The following is an 18,944-nucleotide window of genomic DNA, read 5'->3' on the forward strand; positions in this document are numbered from 1 at the left end:
AAAAAAACATGAAACAAAAATTTGTGGCTATTTAACCATTTTCTCTGTGTTGGGGTGCCTGCGTGGCTCAGTCAGGTAAGCATCCAGGTCTTGATCTCAGGGTCATGAGTTCAGGCTCCTCGTTGGGCTCCACACTGGGCATGAAGCTTACTTAAAGAAAAAAATAGTTCTCCATGTTCAGCTAAAAGCGTCTTAAGAGAAAAATTATAATAAAATCAAATATAACATATTCAGCAACCAGAATATAAGAATCCTATCTGGTAAGATCAAACAAATTATGAGGCTACATGTTTATATCATTTCACTTAAAAAAAAGATTTCATTTATTTGACAGAGAGAGAGACACCAAGAGAGGGAACACAAGCAGGGGGAGTGGCAGAGGGGGAAGCAGGCTCCCTGCTGAGCAGGGATCCTGATGCAGGGCTCTATCCCAAGACCCTGGGATCATGACCTGAGCCTAAGGTAGATGCTTAACCACTGAGCCACCCAGGTCCCCCTCACTGCACTTTTTAAAAAAGCTTTATTGATATATAATTTGTATACCACACAATCCCCCTCTATATGGTGTACTGTTCAATACATTGGCTTTTTGCTCGGCTGCAAATTGCCTTACCTTCTGACCACCTGCCATTTCTTCGATTGATTTGATCGGTGAGGGTCAACAGAGGTGAAGCCCAGAGTGCTGAGTTAAGCCCAGCGGCATGAGCTGCTGAGTTCCACATTAGTAATTTGTATTTTGTTGTTGTCCATATGTTTTTATGTCTGCGATTATTTAATACCTTAACTTTTTTGTGTCTCGAAGTTTGAATGTTAGTAGGTAATTTGGAGTTTCATTATTATACAATAGATAGAGCAAAATAGAAGTTTCAGTGTCTAGTTTGTGCCAGAAAGGTAGCAATATCAGCAGGGAGGTCCTTCCCATCCTTGTGTATCAGCATTGCCATGACAGGAAGGAGTTTCTACTTGCAAATTCTATCTCCTGCTGTTCTCAGAGGAACTGAGAACCCCCAGGCTCCAAGCCCCAGGCAGGAGTTCCTTTGCAGGTGGGGAGACCCTCAGTGTGCAGAGATAAGAGCAGGAAATAGTAAGGGGTCAGGCCTGAGGGGTGGGGGACAAAGAGCCATGGACCCAGGATGGTCTTCTTTCTTGGCATCTGACCTACCTTCTTTTCTCAGATTCCAGGAATGAGGGTGGTAATAAGGCTGGAGAGCCTGGACAGACCAGTCGTGGGGATCCAGCCAGACTCCCCCTCAGTCTTATCTCCCCACAGTCTTATTTGGACATTGCAGATGCTGCACAGGTCATGCTAGAGTGAACCGAGGCTGAGGGCCGTGGTGTCCTCAAGAAGGGGAAGAAATGGATATTGAGCTATTAGCTGGGTCTGCAGCAAAGCCCGCATGGACAAGGAAAAAGCTCTAATGGCAGAAAGGAAAAAGGAGAAAATTCTGAGGTTGGTCCAACGGAGAGATTGTATACAGAACACATTAGCCCATGTAGAGCTCTGTAAAGGAGCTGTTTTCTGTACTTCTGTATAGTCACTAATCTTTCCCCAAATCCCACAAGGTAAATACATCATTATCCCCGTTTTACAAAGAAACTGAAGAACAGAAAGTTTGATCACTTGCCAAACGTCTGATCAGTGACAGAGGCAGGATCAGAACTCTCCTGGGTCTGTGCTCTCCACACTGAGCTCTACACCCAAAACCATGTACACACTAGGGGATTCAATGTGTTTTCACAAATACATGGTACGTTATATATCCGTGTTAACTTCTATGAAGATAAGCCAGTAATGGCAGTCTCCTGTCACTGGATTTACTTCCTACAAAAGCAAACTTTACCAGCTTCTTTTCAAGAGATGAATTCTTGGTCACTCTGTCAGGTAGTCAGAGGGAATCTGGGCTGGACAATGTCTACAAACAGAAGGAGGACAAATTCCATGACTGCTGAAAGATGGTCAAGGGCACTATTGTCACCCACCTCTCATAAAGCACAGTGGACAATGTAGTTGACTTATTAAAGCTAATATGGCCACTCTACCCTTGAGTTTTGACTCCGATGGAGGCAAACATGTAGCTAGTATGACTTTCACAAATATGTTCGCATTTTTTTTTTGTTCTAAAGGGAAACAGCAGCAATTTATTTTAAAATTTTGACCCCTTCTTCTTCTTTTTTTTTTTTTTTGGCTTTATCTTCCATGGTATCTTTTGTTTTGAGTACACATGAAAGCTGTTAGAGTGAGAAATTGAATCTATGTCGTCATTTGGTCAACTAAGTCACCCCACGTTCAGTGGGTACCTACCGTGGGCACGGTTCTAGGCACACAGAACACAGAGGCAAACAAGACACACCGTCTCCAGGCTCATGGAATTAGTTGGGGCTGAGAGATAATATGCAAATAAGTAAATACAATAAGCAAGGTGATTTCAGATAGGTGTGTATATATATTCAGGATGAAACTAACACATAACGGTGTCTGAGAGACAACTGAAAAGGGGACACCATTATCTCTTAAAAGCCACATCCTGTGTAATGAGCATTCATGAAGTACCTGTCATGTTAAGCATCTGAGATACAGAGAAAAGATAAAACACACAACCCGAACTCTCTAGCAGCAACAGATGGGAAATCACACGTTAGGCAGGTGGACTTGCGACCTGTCTTTGAGTTATCAGACAAAACTTCCTGGGATACCCTTGACATTAAAATATTAATGACACCAAAAGTGTCTCTGGCTTGAATGCCCACAGTGAAATAGGGTCCCTCCCAGCTTGGTGGGAACAATTTGGTGAGAAACATTTCCCATATAGAGATCTCTGCTCCCCGGATTAGAACCTTAGCCTCAGTTTGCTCATTACACAAGGATTGTGGATCTGCTCCTGCCAGAGGCATTCAAAACATGCCAAGCTGGTGTTGCATTTAAAAAAAAAAAAAAGCTTGCGCATTCAGCAAATATAAGCTGGCGAGCAGAGCCAGGGTCACTCGCTTTCAAGAGGGGAGCTGCCGTTCTGCGGCCTCGGGTTGAATGCAAGCAATGGACATTGAGAAGGTCAACTCCATGGACTTTGGGGAATTTGTGGATGTGTTTGGGAATGTCATTGAGAGGTGTCCTCTGATTGCCGCTGCTGTTTGGTCCCAGCGCCCATTCTCCAACTTGGAAGATTTAGAGAAGCACTTCTTTGCCTTTATTGACGGCCTTCCGCAGTCAGGTAAGGCTTCAGCATTAGACACCGAGAATCTCCACAAAGGGATTTCAAATATGCTTATCAAAATATTTTTATCTTTTTAAATTTTTTTAAAGATTTTATTTATTTATTTTGACAGAGGGAAAGATCACAAGTAGGCAGAGAGGCAGGCAGAGAGAGAGGGAGAAGCAGGCTCCCTGCTAAGCAGAGAACCTGATGCAGGGCTGATCTCAGGACCCCGAGATCATGACCTGAGCTGAAGGCAGAGGCTCAGACCCACTGAGCCGCCCAGGTGCCCCTCAAAATATTATTAGATGTTTCAGCCTAGTTGCTTATGGCTGATATATTGATCAGCATTTTTTATTGTAAGGTTTACTTTCCTCAGACTTAGTAAATGGGAGTCAGATACTTACTTGCAAGGTATTAGGCCAAAAGTGGAATTAAAGACGTATGTTGGTCTCAGCTCAGGTTGTGATCTCAGGGTCATGAGTTCCAGCCCCTTGTTGGGCTCCACACTGGGCATGGAGTCTATTTTTTAAAAAATTAAGTTATATTAAATTTTCAGAAAAAGAGACATATGTTGGCTCACGTAAAGGAGCTGTTAAATATTAAAGCTATGAGGTCAAGAGGGAAGAGGAACAGGCACTTGTTTCCTCAGGCCTCACAGTCGCTCAGAGGCCAAAGGTCAGGCGGAGGGCCCACCCTCTCTTAGCCAAGTGTGTTCACTTTGGGAATGTCCTGTATGCAGGAGAGGAGACAGCACAGTATCAGAATATCTCGGGAGCCCAGGGGAAGGAGCAGATGGCTGACATTTTTACCAGAAAGGGCCAGTTTGGACTGGACTACCAAGGAAAGTAAACTCATTCAGATCAGCAACTCCCTGAGGGAGTGAAGGGGAAAAGACAAAAATCTGAAGGAATTCCTCTGGAGAAAGGGAAAGAAATTGTTGATTTCCTCTGGGTAGAGAGAGAAAAGGAGACACTTCTGGGTGTGGGATGAGGAGAGGTGGGGGTTGAGGTTTAGTCAAACCCCAGGTGACTCAGAATGACACATGGCCTCACAAAGATTCAGAGGCCCAGGATTAGAGCCCGCTTACTGGGCTGTCCTGTATCTTCAGAAAAGCCTGAAGGGAGATGAGGGGCAAGGGCTGCCTTCACAGAGGGGCCTTCTACAGAGATCTGGTCTGTGTGTGGAGGGGTTGTGGGGAGAATGGCCGCTCTCTTCTCCACCATTACAAGGCCAAGAAACAGACTCTTGCCTATCCATCCAGAGTTTGACATTCAGGATGGTTTCCAATTGTCAGATGAATGTCTCCCAAAGAAGGAACTCATTTTAATTTATGTTAGGCACATTTAGCAAGAGGGGAGGAAGGTGTTAGAAAATCAAACTGACAGAAATGTCAGGACTATGTTGGCAGTCACCCAGTTCTCAGGGCCTTTCTCAGCTCCGCCACTGGGCTCAGACATTAGTGAGGCTGATGGACACCAGAGCCTTGTGACTGATGTCTCACTGGAATGGTCAGCCCTGGCTTGGGAGGGAAGGGGTTCCCCTTGTCAGCCCACAGCCTGCAGAGTAAACTGGAAAGAGCAAGAACCCATGTTCACGTTCACCATGTTCACCAGAACCCGTGTTCAAAATGTCTGACAGGAAAATGTGGGTCAAATGAAAGCCTTCTAGGCCAGAGGGAAAGAATTTTTAAAGGGTGTGAATGCCTTATGAATGGCATTTTTTTCTATCACGTTAGAAATAAAAAGGAGAAAAACCCCATTATCTGTCTTAATACACAAGGGATGATGGGGCTGGGTGATGGGGCTGGGAGGGAAGGTATTACATGGATAATTTAAATCCAGTATTCACTGGTTTAACCAGTTACTCGACATTTATTTAGAGTTTACTGTGCCAGAAACTTAGATAATAAAATTAAAACTTCCCTATTTCTGTCTTCTTTCCCACCAGCAGTCACCCTGATAGGTTTGAGCAGACGTTCTGGGTAAGGTCTGGTTAAGGGACGCCTGTGTGGCTCAGTCGTTAAGCACCTGCCTTCGGCTCAGGTCATGATCCCAGGGTCCTGGGATGGAGCCCCACATTAGGCTCCCTACTCTGCAGGAAGCCTGCTTCTCTCTCTCCCACTCCCCCTGCTGTATTCCCTCTTTTGCTGTCTCTCTGTGTCAAATAAATAATAAAATCTTAAAAAAAAAAAAAAGGTCTAGTTAAGGTTAAATCCAATCACAATCCTGAGCAAAGAGGGATTTGGGGATTGGCGTTCACTCCCTCCCTCCCGAGGCTTGTTTTTGATCCTTCCCCTAACTCAACAGGAACTGTGTATTCCAGCCAGTGTCAGAATCTTACATCATTCAGTGAATAGGATACTGGGACTTAATAAAGATTTAAATGCATGAAATGATTTAGAAGGTGAGATCATGAAATGATTTTCAAAGATGACGGTTCCTGGTATTATCCCGTCCCCACACATTTTCCCTGGAGTGACTTTAGTGGCAAGTCAGTGGGACAAAATGCCTAGAGGGAACTGGAGGGTTGTTTGCTTCTGGACTAGGCATCATTCTGTGGAGGGACTTCCCTGTGGGCTGCTTCTCAGCCCTAAGCCAGCGTCCAAACTCTCTCAGGCAGCTGGGAGCAGAGCTTTAATGCAGTGTGGGTGGTCACACTGATGAGGTTGCTGCTGCTGATGTTGTTAGATAAGCAACTAATAATAACAATAGCTACAATGCATTTGACCCTTACTATTGGTGTGTTTCAGGCACTTTTCTCAGCACTTTGCATTTGTCAACTCATTGATTCCTTGTAACAATCTTATAAAGCAAGTATTATTATTATACCCATTTTACAGATGAAAACTGAGGCACAGAGAGATTAAATAACTTGATCAAAAGAACACACAACTAGAAGGTGGCAGAACTGGAATTCAGAATGCTGATAGTCAACCCAACAGCTTTTGCAGCATTTTTTTAAAGATTTTATTTATTTATTTGACAGACAGAGATCACAAGTAGTCAGAGAGGCAGACAGAGAGAGAGAGGGAGAGGCAGGCTCCCCACCGAGCAGAGAGCCCGATGTGGGGCTCAGTCCCAGGACCCTGAGATCATGACCCGAGCAGAAGGCAGAGGCTTAACCCACTGAGCCATCCAGGTGCCCCTTTTGCAGCATTTTTAGAGAATCAGGGAGGAACAGCCTAGAAGGGTGTGTGTGTATGGGTTGGTGTTTCAACCATCTTCCCATCTTCTAGCGGTTACGTCTATTCATTTAGTAATTTATTCAATTAACATTAATGCCCGATGTCCCAGATGCTATGTTCAGCTGTTTAAAAAAGCAAATAAAATAGGATTTACTGGCTAGTCTAGCTTTAATCTTTGCATGGTTGGGAACAAACTGGGTGTGATAGTCTTCGAATCCTAAAGGTAAAAGACACCTTAAAGAAAAGTTCGGGATATGGTAATCTACTTGGTCAAGACTTTGTTTTATACATGATCTAAGGAAACTGTCTATGGGGCACCTAGGTGGCTCAGTGCGTTAAGCCTCTGCCTTCAGCTCAGGTCATGGTCTCAGGGTCCTGGGATCAAGCCCCGCATTGGGCTCTTTGCTCAGCAGGAAGCCTGCTCCCCACCCCCACCTCTCTGCTTACTTGTGATCTCTGTCAAATAAATAAAATCTGAAAGAAAGAAAGAAAGAAAGAAAGAAAGAGAAAGAAAGAAAGGAAGGAAGGAAGAAAACCGCCTACCATTAGCGGAAATGACAATCTTGTTTCTAGAGTAAACCAAGGTTGACAATCTATTTCCATTGCACTATGATGATTATTGGTCAGTAGGTGGCAGGCCAGGATTAATATTCAGCTCCAGCATCAATTGGCAAAGTACTCAGAGCCAATCAGTCCCTGATTTCCAGACAAGGGGCACGGCAAAAGTAAATGGAAGATGGTTGAAACACCTACCCATACACACACACCCTCACACACACACAAACACACACAGCCAATAACAAACCAATTCAGTATTGATTTGTGTTAAAAATCAAAGAGGAAACAAACCCTCTCATAACATAGGGTTAATCGTGTATCTCCTTGTAACATTTCAAAATTGCAATTGTTCCATAATTTATTACTTAATATATATTTCATAGTTGTTGAATGAATAAGAAAGATACTCATAATTCTCTGAAATGCAGATTATAAGGTGCTTAGAAGAGACTATTAAAGGGTGTTCAATCAAAAAAACATATAGCACTCCTTCCTGAGAGTGATGTGTTGGTCAGGTGCCCACTGTGCCCCAGGAATTGTACCAGGCATTGGGGACAGAGCAGTGAACAAGACAAGTGCCTACCTTCAATGAGTTTACATTCTAGTAAAGAGAGACAGGATTAACATGAATAAGTGAGATAATTTCACATTCTAGGAACTATTAGAAAAAATATGTAATAAAAGAGGTCTTTCTTAGGAAGTGAGATTTGAGTTTAAGACTGAAAGATGAGAAGGAAGCAGTCTAAGATCCAGGAGAAGGCCATCTGAGAAAAGGAACTTAAAACTTTTGGCATTTCGGGAGCACAGAAAGCCCACAGTGTGGGGGGAATAGTGAAAAGTGGAGAGATAAGGAAAGAGAGGTCGGGTAGAGGGACTGAGGAGGTGGTAAAAGTGAGGGGAGATGCTTATTTGGACTAAGTTTGGAGCAGGAGAGATGGAGAGATGTGACTGGGTTCTCGGAATACATTTTAGAGTTAGATTTGCAGGTTTTTTAAACGTGTATTTATTTATTTTTGAAAGAGAGTGGATGGGGGGAGGGGCAGAGGGAGAGGGACTCTCAGGCAGACTCCCCACTGAGGGTGGGACCTGATGGGGTGGGGGGCTGCTGTATTTCAGGACCCAGAGACCAGGACCTGAGCTGAAACCAAGAGCCTGCAGAGGTTTAAACGACTTCACTACCCAATCGCCCCTCAATAGTTTTTTTTTTTTTTAATGGATTTGGGAGGAAGACAGTTCAAAAGCAAAGAGAAATTAAGGGTAACTTAAATTTTTAGTCTGAGTAACTGGATGGGCAGTGGTGTTGTTTTCTACAATAGGGAAAACTTTACAATTGAGAAGACGAGGTAGAAAATGGGAGCTTGTTATGTCTGCGGTGCCTAATAATCATCCCAATGAAAATACTGAGTGTCCCTATGAACTATAACACAGGAACTCATTGGCAGGCTGTAGGCTGGACTAGATCTGGGTGTCGTTAAAAACAAAACAAAACTGAGGGCATTCCTGCTGGTGGGCTCCCTGCTTAGCGGGGAGCCTGCTTCTCTCTCTGTGTCTGCCCCTCCCCCTACCTCTTTCTCTCCCTCTCTCCCTCTCTCTCTCTCAAATAAAGAAATGAAATCCTTAAAAAAAAAAAAACACCCAAAACTGATGATATTTAAAGATACGGAACCCAGTGAGAACATCTGGGCATCAGTGTAAATACAGAAGGGAAGACAGGTAAGTACTGAGTCCTGGGGTACTGCCGTGTTAGTGATCTGGCAAAGCAAGAACCAGCGAAGAAAGGAGGCAAGCGCTGGTAATCTTTTAAGAAGGAGAGAGGAACAAGCATGTGACATTCTCTCCAGAGGCTGAGGAAGAAGACCGGGCACTGGTCATGGGACTTGGGCAAGATGTCCATCATCTGTGACTCTGATGAGTGTGTATTGGCTAGTGGGCGGGGCTAAAAGCTTAGCAGAATGAACGTGAAATAGGAGGTGAGAAAGCGGGGAACACTGAGTAGACAATTCCTTTGAGGAGTTCATTGTAAGGAGGAGCAGCGGTATAGAAAGAAACTAGAGGACAATAGGGAATCAAAGGTGGGTTTTAATTTTCTTGATGGAATGGGTGATTCTAAGGCATGTTTGTTGATGAGGACAACAGAGCATGGGGTGGGGAGGAGAAATGGATGTTTGAAATTGGTGTCTTGAGATGAAAAGTAGGGCTTGGTGGTGCCTGGGTGGCTTAGTCCTTTGTCTTTGGCTCAGGTCATGATCCCAGGGTCCTGGGATCGAGCCCCACATCGGGCTCCTTGCTCAGCGGGAGGCCTGCTTCTCCTTCTCCCACTCCCCCTGCTTGTATTCCCTCTCTCGCTGTGTCTCTGTCAAATAAAATCTTTTTAGGAAGGAAGGAAGGAAGGGAGGGAGGGAGGGAGAAAGAAAAGCAGGGCTGGCTTCAGTAACACAACAGAAGGGACAGATGATCCATCGTACCAGGAGGGAGAACACACTAGTTCCTACTGATGTAGGGACTCTGGTGGACTGGAATGGGGTTCTAAACCAATTACCTCTTCCGCAGTGGCCACCATTGCCTGCGCCGTTCTGTTGAAATAGAATAAGCTCTGCGCCAGGAACTCTCCTAGATGCAAAGATTCGTGACTTGTGGTCATAGCAAATAATACATGTCTACATACGTGTGACAAGCCAGTGGCACAGGCAGTCGGATTTTAAGAAAGACTGAAGATTAGGCAGCATTGACATGGTCCTGAGAAGCACAGGCTACTCCACTGAGCTGGGCCCGCCCACCCCAACGGGGGTGGGGAGAGTGCTCATGGGGTCAGTGGTGTGGGGCAATAAAGGGGGAGTCTTTGGTTGGATGGGATCAGGTTCCCTTTTTTTCTGAGCTGCCATCCTCTAAGGGACTCCCTGTACCTTTCTCTTTATCTGCAGCTCCGTGTGTGTGTGTGCGCGCGCGCGCGTGTGTTTTCTTCTTCTCTTTGCTCTGCCCTTTTCTGGGCCTCCCTTCTCTCCTCTTCTCCCACTCCTCCCCGCAAACAGTGTAAAACACAGGCTAGATCCTGGGCAAACATTAACCCCAGGTGGCATTTTCAAGAGGGGAATCGAACCCAGGGGCGTGAGAAGCGGGGTGTGAAAGCGAAAAGGAAAGAGGGACCAGCCCCGCTGCACCTCTACCTCTCTCTGCTCCATGGTCAGCTAGGGGAGTCTGCTGGGGAAGGACTCCCATGCGGGCGCCACCCAATAGCTAACTACTTCCCCCAAGCTCCAGTTAGGTCTCTAGAGAATAAGAAATAAGGGGGGGAAGGGAAGCTGAGAGAAGGGGAGTCGGTGAGAAGACTGGCTCTCAGCCAGACCCCCCCCCCAACACGCACACACACACGGCCCCACCGTCTACAGGCTGCTTTGAAAACCTGAATATGCAAGGAGGGAGAGCCAGGGGGAGCCCTCAGGGTCCGGACTTGCAGAGCCACCCACGACTCTGTTTCCCCATTCCCAGCCGGCTTTTTGCCGGGCCCAGGCCTGGGTGGGTGCGGAGTAGATTCTGCGTGGCAGGTGTCCGCTGGGCACAGCCAAGCTCCAGGGCCAGGGTTTGGGGCCGGGAGTGCAGGTAGGGAATTTAACACCTTCATTTTCGCCCCACCCGGACCGGGCTGGACGCAGGAAATGGAAAAGAAGCATCTGGCATTTGCAGCGCCCCGGGGACAGGGCTCCTGAGAGGGGGTTTAAAACAGTGCTGTTATAAAGATGGGAGAATTGGCGACACAAGTTTCGTTTAAATAAGCGCCCCTTAGCCTCGTAGGGGCAGCCAGTGCCCCCAAATCGCCTGGCATTTGAGCTACTAAGTGACCTTGGGTAGGTCACCTACTCCCATCGGAACTTTCACTGAATGCTCTCTTAAATACAGATGTCCCCACCCCACCCCCCAGTTATCCCTACCTGGCCACTGTCTAAGAGTTAGGTGGTGCCATCCCAATCATCATTTAATTGAGCAGAAACTACCAGGTTTGAGTACTGGGAGGTTTATGCTGTAACTAAAGCAAGTTTTAAATGATCTTCCTTTCCAACGGAGCTCATGGCTAATCCCAGGGCCACAGTCAGATACTCCCAACTGCACCACAGTCCCGTTACAGTGTTTACTACGACTTGTAATAATGGCTGTTTATTGAATGTTTGCTAGCATTAGGCACCGTTTGTTTGGTTTTTAAAGATTTTATTTATTTAAATAAAAGAGATCACATTTAAATTTAAATAAAGAGAGATCACATTTAAATAAAGAGAGATCACCAAGTAAGGATAGAGATAGGCAGATAGAGAGCAGGGAAGCAGGCTCCCCACTGAGCAGAGAGCCCGATGCGAGCCTGGATCCCAGGACCCTGAGATCATGACCTGAGCCGAAGGCAGAGGCTTAACCCGCTGAGCCACCCAGGGACCCAGGCACTGTGTTTTAGTGAAATGAATTGTCTCTAATGTTCACAGCTCCTCTGCAAGTTAGATGTCATTACCCTTATTGTACAGAGTATGGCTGTCTGCTTACCATATCTGAAATCCTGCCCAGCCTTGACCATTCGAATTCTTTCTCTAGAGAGCTAAGCAAAATGGCTGGCCGGGGCTCAGGGAAACTCCCTGGATTCGGATTTAAAATCTCAGGTATCAATCACCAGGGATTTCCAATTTTAGGCCTAGGAGATTATGAGAAACTACCTCCCAAGAAAACTCCAAGGTAGTCTGCAGTGTCTTTGGAACCTACAGCTGGAGAAGGGGAAAGAGCCTCAGGCAGGGTGGGTGATGAGTGGCTGTTATTTTCCTAAAAGGAAGAAAGTCACTTTCATTCAAAGGGCTGTGGAATTCCGGCTGGAAATGGGTTTCTTTACACTTAATCATCTGTAAGCCTCTTTGGATGCTTGATTCCAGAAGCCCAAAACTCACACTTAGGATCACAAAATCCTGGACATTTATTTGCCAAGCCCCGTGGATGTTATCCCTCTGGACCCTCCCCGCCCTTCTCCTTTGGAACAGAACGAAACCCATTCTGTGGCTTTTGCAGGAAGTCTTCATGCCCTCGTGTCCGGCCCTCTGAGACATCAAAGCCCCCTTGAGAGCAAAGGACTTTGAAAAGATACGAAATGCTCGGTCTCCTTATCGCGTCCCTGCTCCCTCCGGAGCAAGTCGTAAATTCCGAGCCCCAGGGGCCTCTCCCCTCCGCTCTTCTTGCCCCAAGGTCTCAAAGGACAAACTTGTCACTTCCCGCCCCGCCCCTGGGTCCAGGCCGGGGCCCCTGAAGCTGGGACAGAGGGGCGCAAGGTTCGGGACGTGTTTGAGGGGCGGTGGCCGTGGACACCCCTGCACTTCCAGGACACCCCTTGCTGCCCTTCGTCACCTCCTGAAGACCCGGCTTCCCTGGCGATGCCCTCTTCGGGCGGGGCAGGCGGCCGGGCTCGGGCGGCCCGCAGCCCAGTGCGCCCTCTCCGCCGCGCGTGGTAACGTGTTCCCGCCGCGTGTCTGTGCTTCCCTGCAGGCCAAGAGGGCATCCTGCGCTGCCACCCAGACCTGGCGGGCCGCGAGCTGCAGCGGGGCACGCTCACCGCCGAGTCGCAGCGGGAGCAGAGAGGCGCGGGCCTGACGAGCCTGGACGCGGACGAGCGGCTCCGGCTGGCGGAGCTCAACGCGCAGTACCGCGCGCGCTTCGGCTTCCCCTTCGTGCTCGCAGCGCGCCTGAGCGACAGGGCGGCCGTGCCTCGGGAGCTGGCGCGCCGGCTGCACTGCCCGCCGGCGCAGGAGCTGCGCACCGCCCTGGGCGAGGTGAAGAAGATCGGCCACCTGCGTCTCGCCGACCTCCTGGGCGCGGAGCAAATCTGACTGTAGAGGCCGCGCGAGCCCGGGACCCGGGGCGCACGTCCGGACGCGCGGGGACAGGAGGCTGGCGCGGGCCGGGAACGGCGTCCAACACGCGCGCAGAGGGAGGGGAGAGCTGAAGCCACCGCACGAATAATGAGCCCTTTTGTCCACCCACCCACACGCGCACGCTTTGCCAAAATCTCTGTAGAGGTTCGTGCTTTGGCCCCGATTTATCCAGCTCACTGCTTCAATTCTTCACTCCCTTTGCAGCCCGTTGACACCACCAGCCTTTGTGGATTCCAAAGCGCTTATCCAGCTCTTGTTGGGTCCGCATCCTCTCCCGCTAAGCCCGAGCTGCAAAGCAAAACGGGAGGAAAAGGCATCTTTTTATTCCACAGCGCTTTGTTTGTTTTTTCTTTCCCACCTCTTTTGCCGTACCGACATTAACATGTGAGCAGAAGTAGTTTTCTCCCTCTGGGGCGCCTACGGGAGCCGGGAGCCCGGCCGAGGAGAGCGAAGTACTGATTTGGGTCCTCAGCGCCCGGCAAGCCGCGGGTGGGGGGTTCTTCGGCGGATGGGAGCCTCGCGACGGGCCACCGTTGGGAAGGCGCCCCGTGGGGGCAGGCGGAGTAGCTGCCACAGGCACTCTTGAAAGAGGGGTGGGAGTGGCGGTGTCTCCAAGCTGGACCGGCCTGAAAGTCAGGGGCAGGCGGCCTCCCCGCCTCTTCTAGAGGTCGTCCCTCCACCCCCGACTCTCCCAAAGGTAGTCCCTTGAGGGTTGGGTCGTCAGAACTTCAGGCTGCCCCGGGAGAGCCATCGGTCATTAAAAAGTTAATAAAAAAATAAATAATAATAATTTAACAATTTACTCACTGAGTAGTGCTGGATATTCTGTTCCCCAAGGTGGAGGTGAAACCACCCTCCCACCGCGCTGATAAAGCAGGTAATGGAGGAAAATGGTGCCCATCGCGATCTTTCTGGCCCGCGTAGGCCGTTTCTGGGGAGGTTACCAACCCTGGGGCTCCACAGCTGTCTGGCCTGAGAGCCAGAATGTCCACTCATGCAGAAGGGGTTCATCTCACACATTCTCTCTCTCTGGGGAGCGTGGGTTCTCCCCACACACTGGAAGGTTTGTCTGACCCCAACAACACCGCTGAAGTTTCTGTTGGCACAGGAGAAACAAGCCATACCTGTCCTCCTAGATGCAGACGTGGTAAGAAGTGAAGGCCCTTTTGAAGACTGGAACCTCCATTAGGGACCATCCCAGGCCCAGGGTAGCAGCAGCAACAGCAGCAAGAAAACCTTCTTTTCACAAAAAGCAGTGTGGCCACACCTTGGTTGGGGGGCTGAATCCCACAGAAAGAAGCTCTGACCACACCAGGTATTTCAAACAGGGAACCTCCTTCCCCTCTTTCCCACCGCACAGGTGTTCTCTGCTCACGGTAAGGGGGGAAGGCTGAAGCTGGTGACGGGGCTAGGTGGGGGTGCCAGGGCAGTGAGCTGTGGCTACCCACATCCCTATAGATTAATGCCAGGGCCTGGCTGGCCTGGGCCTGTGCCAGAGGCCTTCTCCTCCAGAAGCAAGAGCACCAGGTGTACACTACAAAGGTAACTTGATGACTCAGTTCCTGTGCTCTAGGACCCCAAGACCACAGCGGGCCCCTTAGGCCTGGGGCTAGAATCCTGCTTCACTTTAGATGGGTAACTTGGGGGCCTAGGATACAAGTGCCACAGGCTGGGTCTGAGACACACTAATCCACTATATTCAAGCCACCCTGTCCAACCCTAGGATAAGTCCTGCTTAGATAGATGGACCCTACTGCAGAGTCTGGATTGCCCCTGTAAATGTGCTCGACCTGAGACTGCCAGGCTTGGAGGGTGGGGGGACGACACTTCCAGCTACAATTGTAGACGGAGTGCCCAGGAGATCTGGACCTCTTGGGCTGGCTCGACCTGGGTGTCCTCAGTCACACAGTTACATTTCAAAGCTTTTCCGAAATTGTTTCTTTCTGCAGGAGGAAGTTCCGTGGGGGGAGACCCTGGATCCGCCCCTGAAAGGAGTTGGGAGGTGGAAGCTGAGGGGTTCCTCTGGCCAAGACTCCTGAGCACTTGTAGCCTTGCAGGCAGATGCAGGACGCGGGACGTGGGCGCCAGGTGGGCAAGGGCCCTGGCAAATACAACTGGCAGTTCTGGCTTTTTTTTTCTCCAGTAGGAGCAAAGAGCCCGAGGCCGGCTCTTGCGGGAGCGGGTCACCTGTGGCTGCCAAAGTCTGGGAGAGCAGTTTTCTGTGGACTCACACAGCAACACGCCCTGGGCTTGTGCTGGCCTTGGCCTGGCGGAGACATTTTTTACGTTTCCGTGCTGCCCTGCGCAAGAGGCGGGAGACCAACCCGGATGGCTGAGACTGGGGGCCACTGTCTGAGGCCTTCGTGTGTGTGTGTGTGTGTGTGTGTGTGTACCAGCGCAGACGGCAGGGTGGCCTGAGCACGTTTGGCATCTGGGGTTCCAGAGTTGTTGGTGCAGATTCTAGGGTGGATAATTTAATATTTTACTTACTAATTCGTTAACACACGAACACAATAGCAATGCAAAAAATAGTTGGAAGGCGAGGAGCTGCTTTCAGTCCCCTAACCCCGCAGCCCTTCCAAGCACACTCCCTTCCCAGGTGCTGGTACTGCTTTGCCAATTTTAACGCCCCTCTTAAAATGTCCAACCCCAACCCAGCGTGTGCTCTGAGCAAAAAGACTGAGAGCGCTTCCACTAGGAATCCACGAGCACAATCCCAGCTTGGCATTCACATGTGTAACTGAGAAACCAAATTGGGGAGGGGTCTGTTTTCATTTGCCCAGAGACGCCGGCTTTTTGGTCTGTGTGTCCAAAAGATCTCCACGGACACGGGCATGGGAAGAAGGGAAGGGGGGAAAAAGACAAGACAATTTCTTTGCATAAATTTCTTTATTCATTTTAAATTTGGCATACTTCCGGAGATCAGCCTCAGGATGTCAATTCCAGTTCAAAAATAAAGAGCTCTTTTTAGAAAGTATGTACTGTAGGACATGAGTAGATGGAGACCTTCTTTGGTAACTGGTGAAAAACTTGGGATGGAATTTATGGAAAATTCACCATTCAATAAACTAATAAACAGCAGTTAGCAGGTGCCTGTGAAAGAGAGAATAAAAGAGAAATAAGTGGGATGTGGGAAGTAGTCCGAAATGTTGCAACAGCAGAACCTGATTGTTCTGGTAGTATTTGGTGTGGGGGGTGGGGAGTGGGAGTGGGGAGTTTGGATTCCGGGAGTCGTCTAGTTGGTTTTGTGTTTCCAGGGTGGCACCAGCAACCTTAGTAATAATTAACATCTGTACAGAGTCTAATGGGTTCCAATGTACCTATAGTAGCTCATTTAGTTTTAGTGACTGGAACAGCTAGCTGTGTGACCTTGGAAAAGTTGCCCAACCTCTCTGAGCCTCGGATTTCTCCCCTATAAAGTGGAAGTGTGGCACAAACAGTAAGTCCCCTGTCTCCCCTCCAGGGTGAGTAGCTTCCCAGTGACTCAAGGAGAGCTGAACCTTATCTGAGCCCCTTCCCTCAGCCTCATAAAGACTACTGTGTAGGGCTTCCTCGGAACATATTTTCATATGATAAGCAAAGGTCACTCTAGGCACAGACGTTGTGAGTGAACAAATGGTAACTGAAGGCCTTCCACGTCAAGACCAAGTGATAACGTTTAGCTGCTGCTGGCCCGGGAGCTCGATTCTCCTCAGCATCAAGGGTTTTTCTCCAGGGGTGAGACCCCAAGGCCCTCCCTTGAGGGACTTTAAATCATTCTCAGTGCTCATCCATCACACGGAACGAGAGTGGGTTATACAATAACTCCACACTGACCACAGACTCTAATTTCAGAAGAAAGAATGAAAACAGGCCACCATCACTTATTTTCATAATATTCGCCCAATGAGCAAAATTGGATTTCTGTACCCAAATATCACCCTCTCCCTTGAGGCTCTTTCTTTTCCTAAATCTCCTGGCTTTAAGAATACGGATAGAAGAGCATAATGAAAACTGTAAATTGCTTGCCTTGGATAAGAAAGCCATGGATTCCTCTGTGAGACAAATAAGGCAGTGGATTTCCCCCACGCTCCTGCCCCCTCTCCCCTGAGTGGTAAAACTCTAGTCCACTAAAGACCTCCCACAAATTCAGGAACTTTTCCTCAGGTAGAAAAGCCCAGACACTCAGTTTTCCGCAGAGGGTGGGTGGGGAAGTATTCTCAACTCTGAGGGGAGCAGGGGACATCTGCTCTTGTGAGGGAAGCCTGGGCAGCTGTGGACAGCTGAGGCCCTCCCTGTTGTTCAGAATGAACACGTTGGGGATCCATTGTGGCCTGATGGGACTGAGCAGGCAATGGACTCTGGGGACGCCCCACAGAAAGGACACTGCCATCGATTTCCTTCGATTTCCTTCCCAGAGATGTTAGCTGAGTGGGCCGTGACAGGCAGGGTGGAGGGGGTGTTGTGGTCAAACCACCCATTATTGAGCCTTTCTTTGTGCAGGGGGATTGCCGATTGGGTGCAATGGCTGAAGAACTCCTTAAGCACCAAATTAAGTAGACATCTCCGCAGCAATGTAGATTGCCAAGCTGACCAATTGTATCAAACCACATTCTCTTCTTTCCCACTCTTCCTTAATTATGCCGGGAATCCAGGTCAATGCAGGGTGAGGGTTCCCTATGGGGAGAGGGAGAACAGAAATGTTGCACTATTTGGATAATTCCCTAGATCTGAACGGGATTCCAAAAGTAGATCAGCATGCTAAGGTGGGCAGAGATGGCCTGCCCTATCCGGGTTACAAGGATCATAGGTGCCCCAGTTTTCAGGAGCTACAAATATAGGGGAAAGGAGGGTCCCCCAAGCTGGAGCAAACACTGGGGACCTTTGAGCAGGGAGAGAGTCCTGTCAATGATCTGTGGATTCAAGGAGTGTCCCATCTGCCTAGAGGAGCAGCCCGCCCCTTCCTGTGCCTCACACTCCCCTGCCCCACCCCCGCCCGGCGCCCCTGCCCTTGCCACCAGCCAGAATTCTGGAAGCCCTGACCCTCTCCAAGGAATGTCGAATGGCCTTTACGATGTTAGCAACAAAGAGACGTCCCTTTGATAACTGAGTTGTGGCGGCTCTGTAGTATTCCTGATGCTTTATTTACCTGGGTCTCTTTCTTCCCACCCTCTCCTACCCTTAAAAGCTTGCTTTAGCTCTGGTTCCAAGGGGTCACATTCTGCTTCAGCCCAACCCCAGCCTCTAGCTTACCACCAGTGCCTCCTCCAGAGCGATCTGCTGAAGGCTTCTCTGGTGGGACAGCTGGTTGGAGATCAGAGGTACTGGTTGGAAAGGAACCTTGAGCAGAGAAGTTGGGGACGACTGTCCCAGGCAGTTCTCAGCTCAGGCCTCATGGTTCTAAGAAAGCTGCCAAGCACCTTGGGTCCAGGACTGAGAAATCTTTCCCCTGGGGCTTTGTGCAGGTGATGCCAACATCCTCCCAGGGCCCACATCTGCACCCAAAGGCTGGCAGAGTCCCATCTAGAGCAGGCCTCCAGAGGGTAGGCACCTGACAAAGACCCACCAGAAGCTAAGCCATCATGACAAAAAGACACATGCAAGCTTCCTTCTCAGCCGCCAGCCACCTTCCAATGCTCTCTGACTGTTCCTGCCGCCCTACCACTCGGGGGCCCACATGGGCCTCTTGTTTGAGAGGGCAACTGGATGTGAAGGGACATTTCCCATCTGAGGAGCTTGTCCAAGGACATCAGTAGAGGCTCCTTACCCTCACCAAACAGCCTAGATCCAGGACCTTGGGGGCAGGGGCGGGGAGGGGTGGGGGGTACAAGCTTCTGCCTGAAGGCCCATTTTCCATGAAGAAAACTGATTGCTTTTTCACTATGATTTCCTTTCTCCAGCACTTGCAACCCAAATGCGCCTCAGATTTACCTGTGGTCCAGCCAGCACTGGGGCCTGGCGTGACCCCTGGGGCCAGAGCAACCCTGGCTGCTCCCAAAGCATTTGGGCGGGCAGGCCAGAACCCTTTCTCGGGGGCAGAGCACAGAGACACAGCTGGAAAACCGGGACAATTAGCCAGCGGCTGGCGGCCGAGCCATAAAAACGCAGGAAGTGGCCACTGCAGGGCGGAGGGAATGG

The 18,944-nt window shown here is 49.2% G+C and overlaps 1 protein-coding gene across 1 annotated transcript; it reads left to right on the plus strand.

The window, feature by feature from the left end:
- Window positions 1-2,988: 2,988 nt before the first annotated feature.
- URAD (ureidoimidazoline (2-oxo-4-hydroxy-4-carboxy-5-) decarboxylase) lies at window positions 2,989-13,629 on the plus strand. The gene is made up of 2 exons (XM_080798456.1): window positions 2,989-3,209; window positions 12,442-13,629. Exons 1-2 carry the CDS (start codon window positions 3,026-3,028, stop codon window positions 12,780-12,782), a joined length of 525 nt encoding a protein of 174 aa, XP_080654582.1. The 5' UTR covers window positions 2,989-3,025; the 3' UTR covers window positions 12,783-13,629.
- The last annotated feature ends 5,315 nt before the right edge of the window (window positions 13,630-18,944 follow it).

The sequence above is a fragment of the Martes martes genome (assembly GCF_963455335.1).
Source record: "Martes martes genome assembly, chromosome: 3".
In the NCBI taxonomy this organism is placed as follows: domain Eukaryota; kingdom Metazoa; phylum Chordata; class Mammalia; order Carnivora; family Mustelidae; genus Martes; species Martes martes.

Excerpts from the sequence above, each read along its gene's own strand:
- URAD (XM_080798456.1), top strand. The coding sequence starts at position 3,026 with ATGCAAGCAATGGACATTGAGAAGGTCAACTCCATGGACTTTGGGGAA. Across the intron at positions 3,210-12,441 it reads TGACGGCCTTCCGCAGTCAG|GCCAAGAGGGCATCCTGCGC; the intron begins GTAAGGCTTCAG and ends GCTTCCCTGCAG.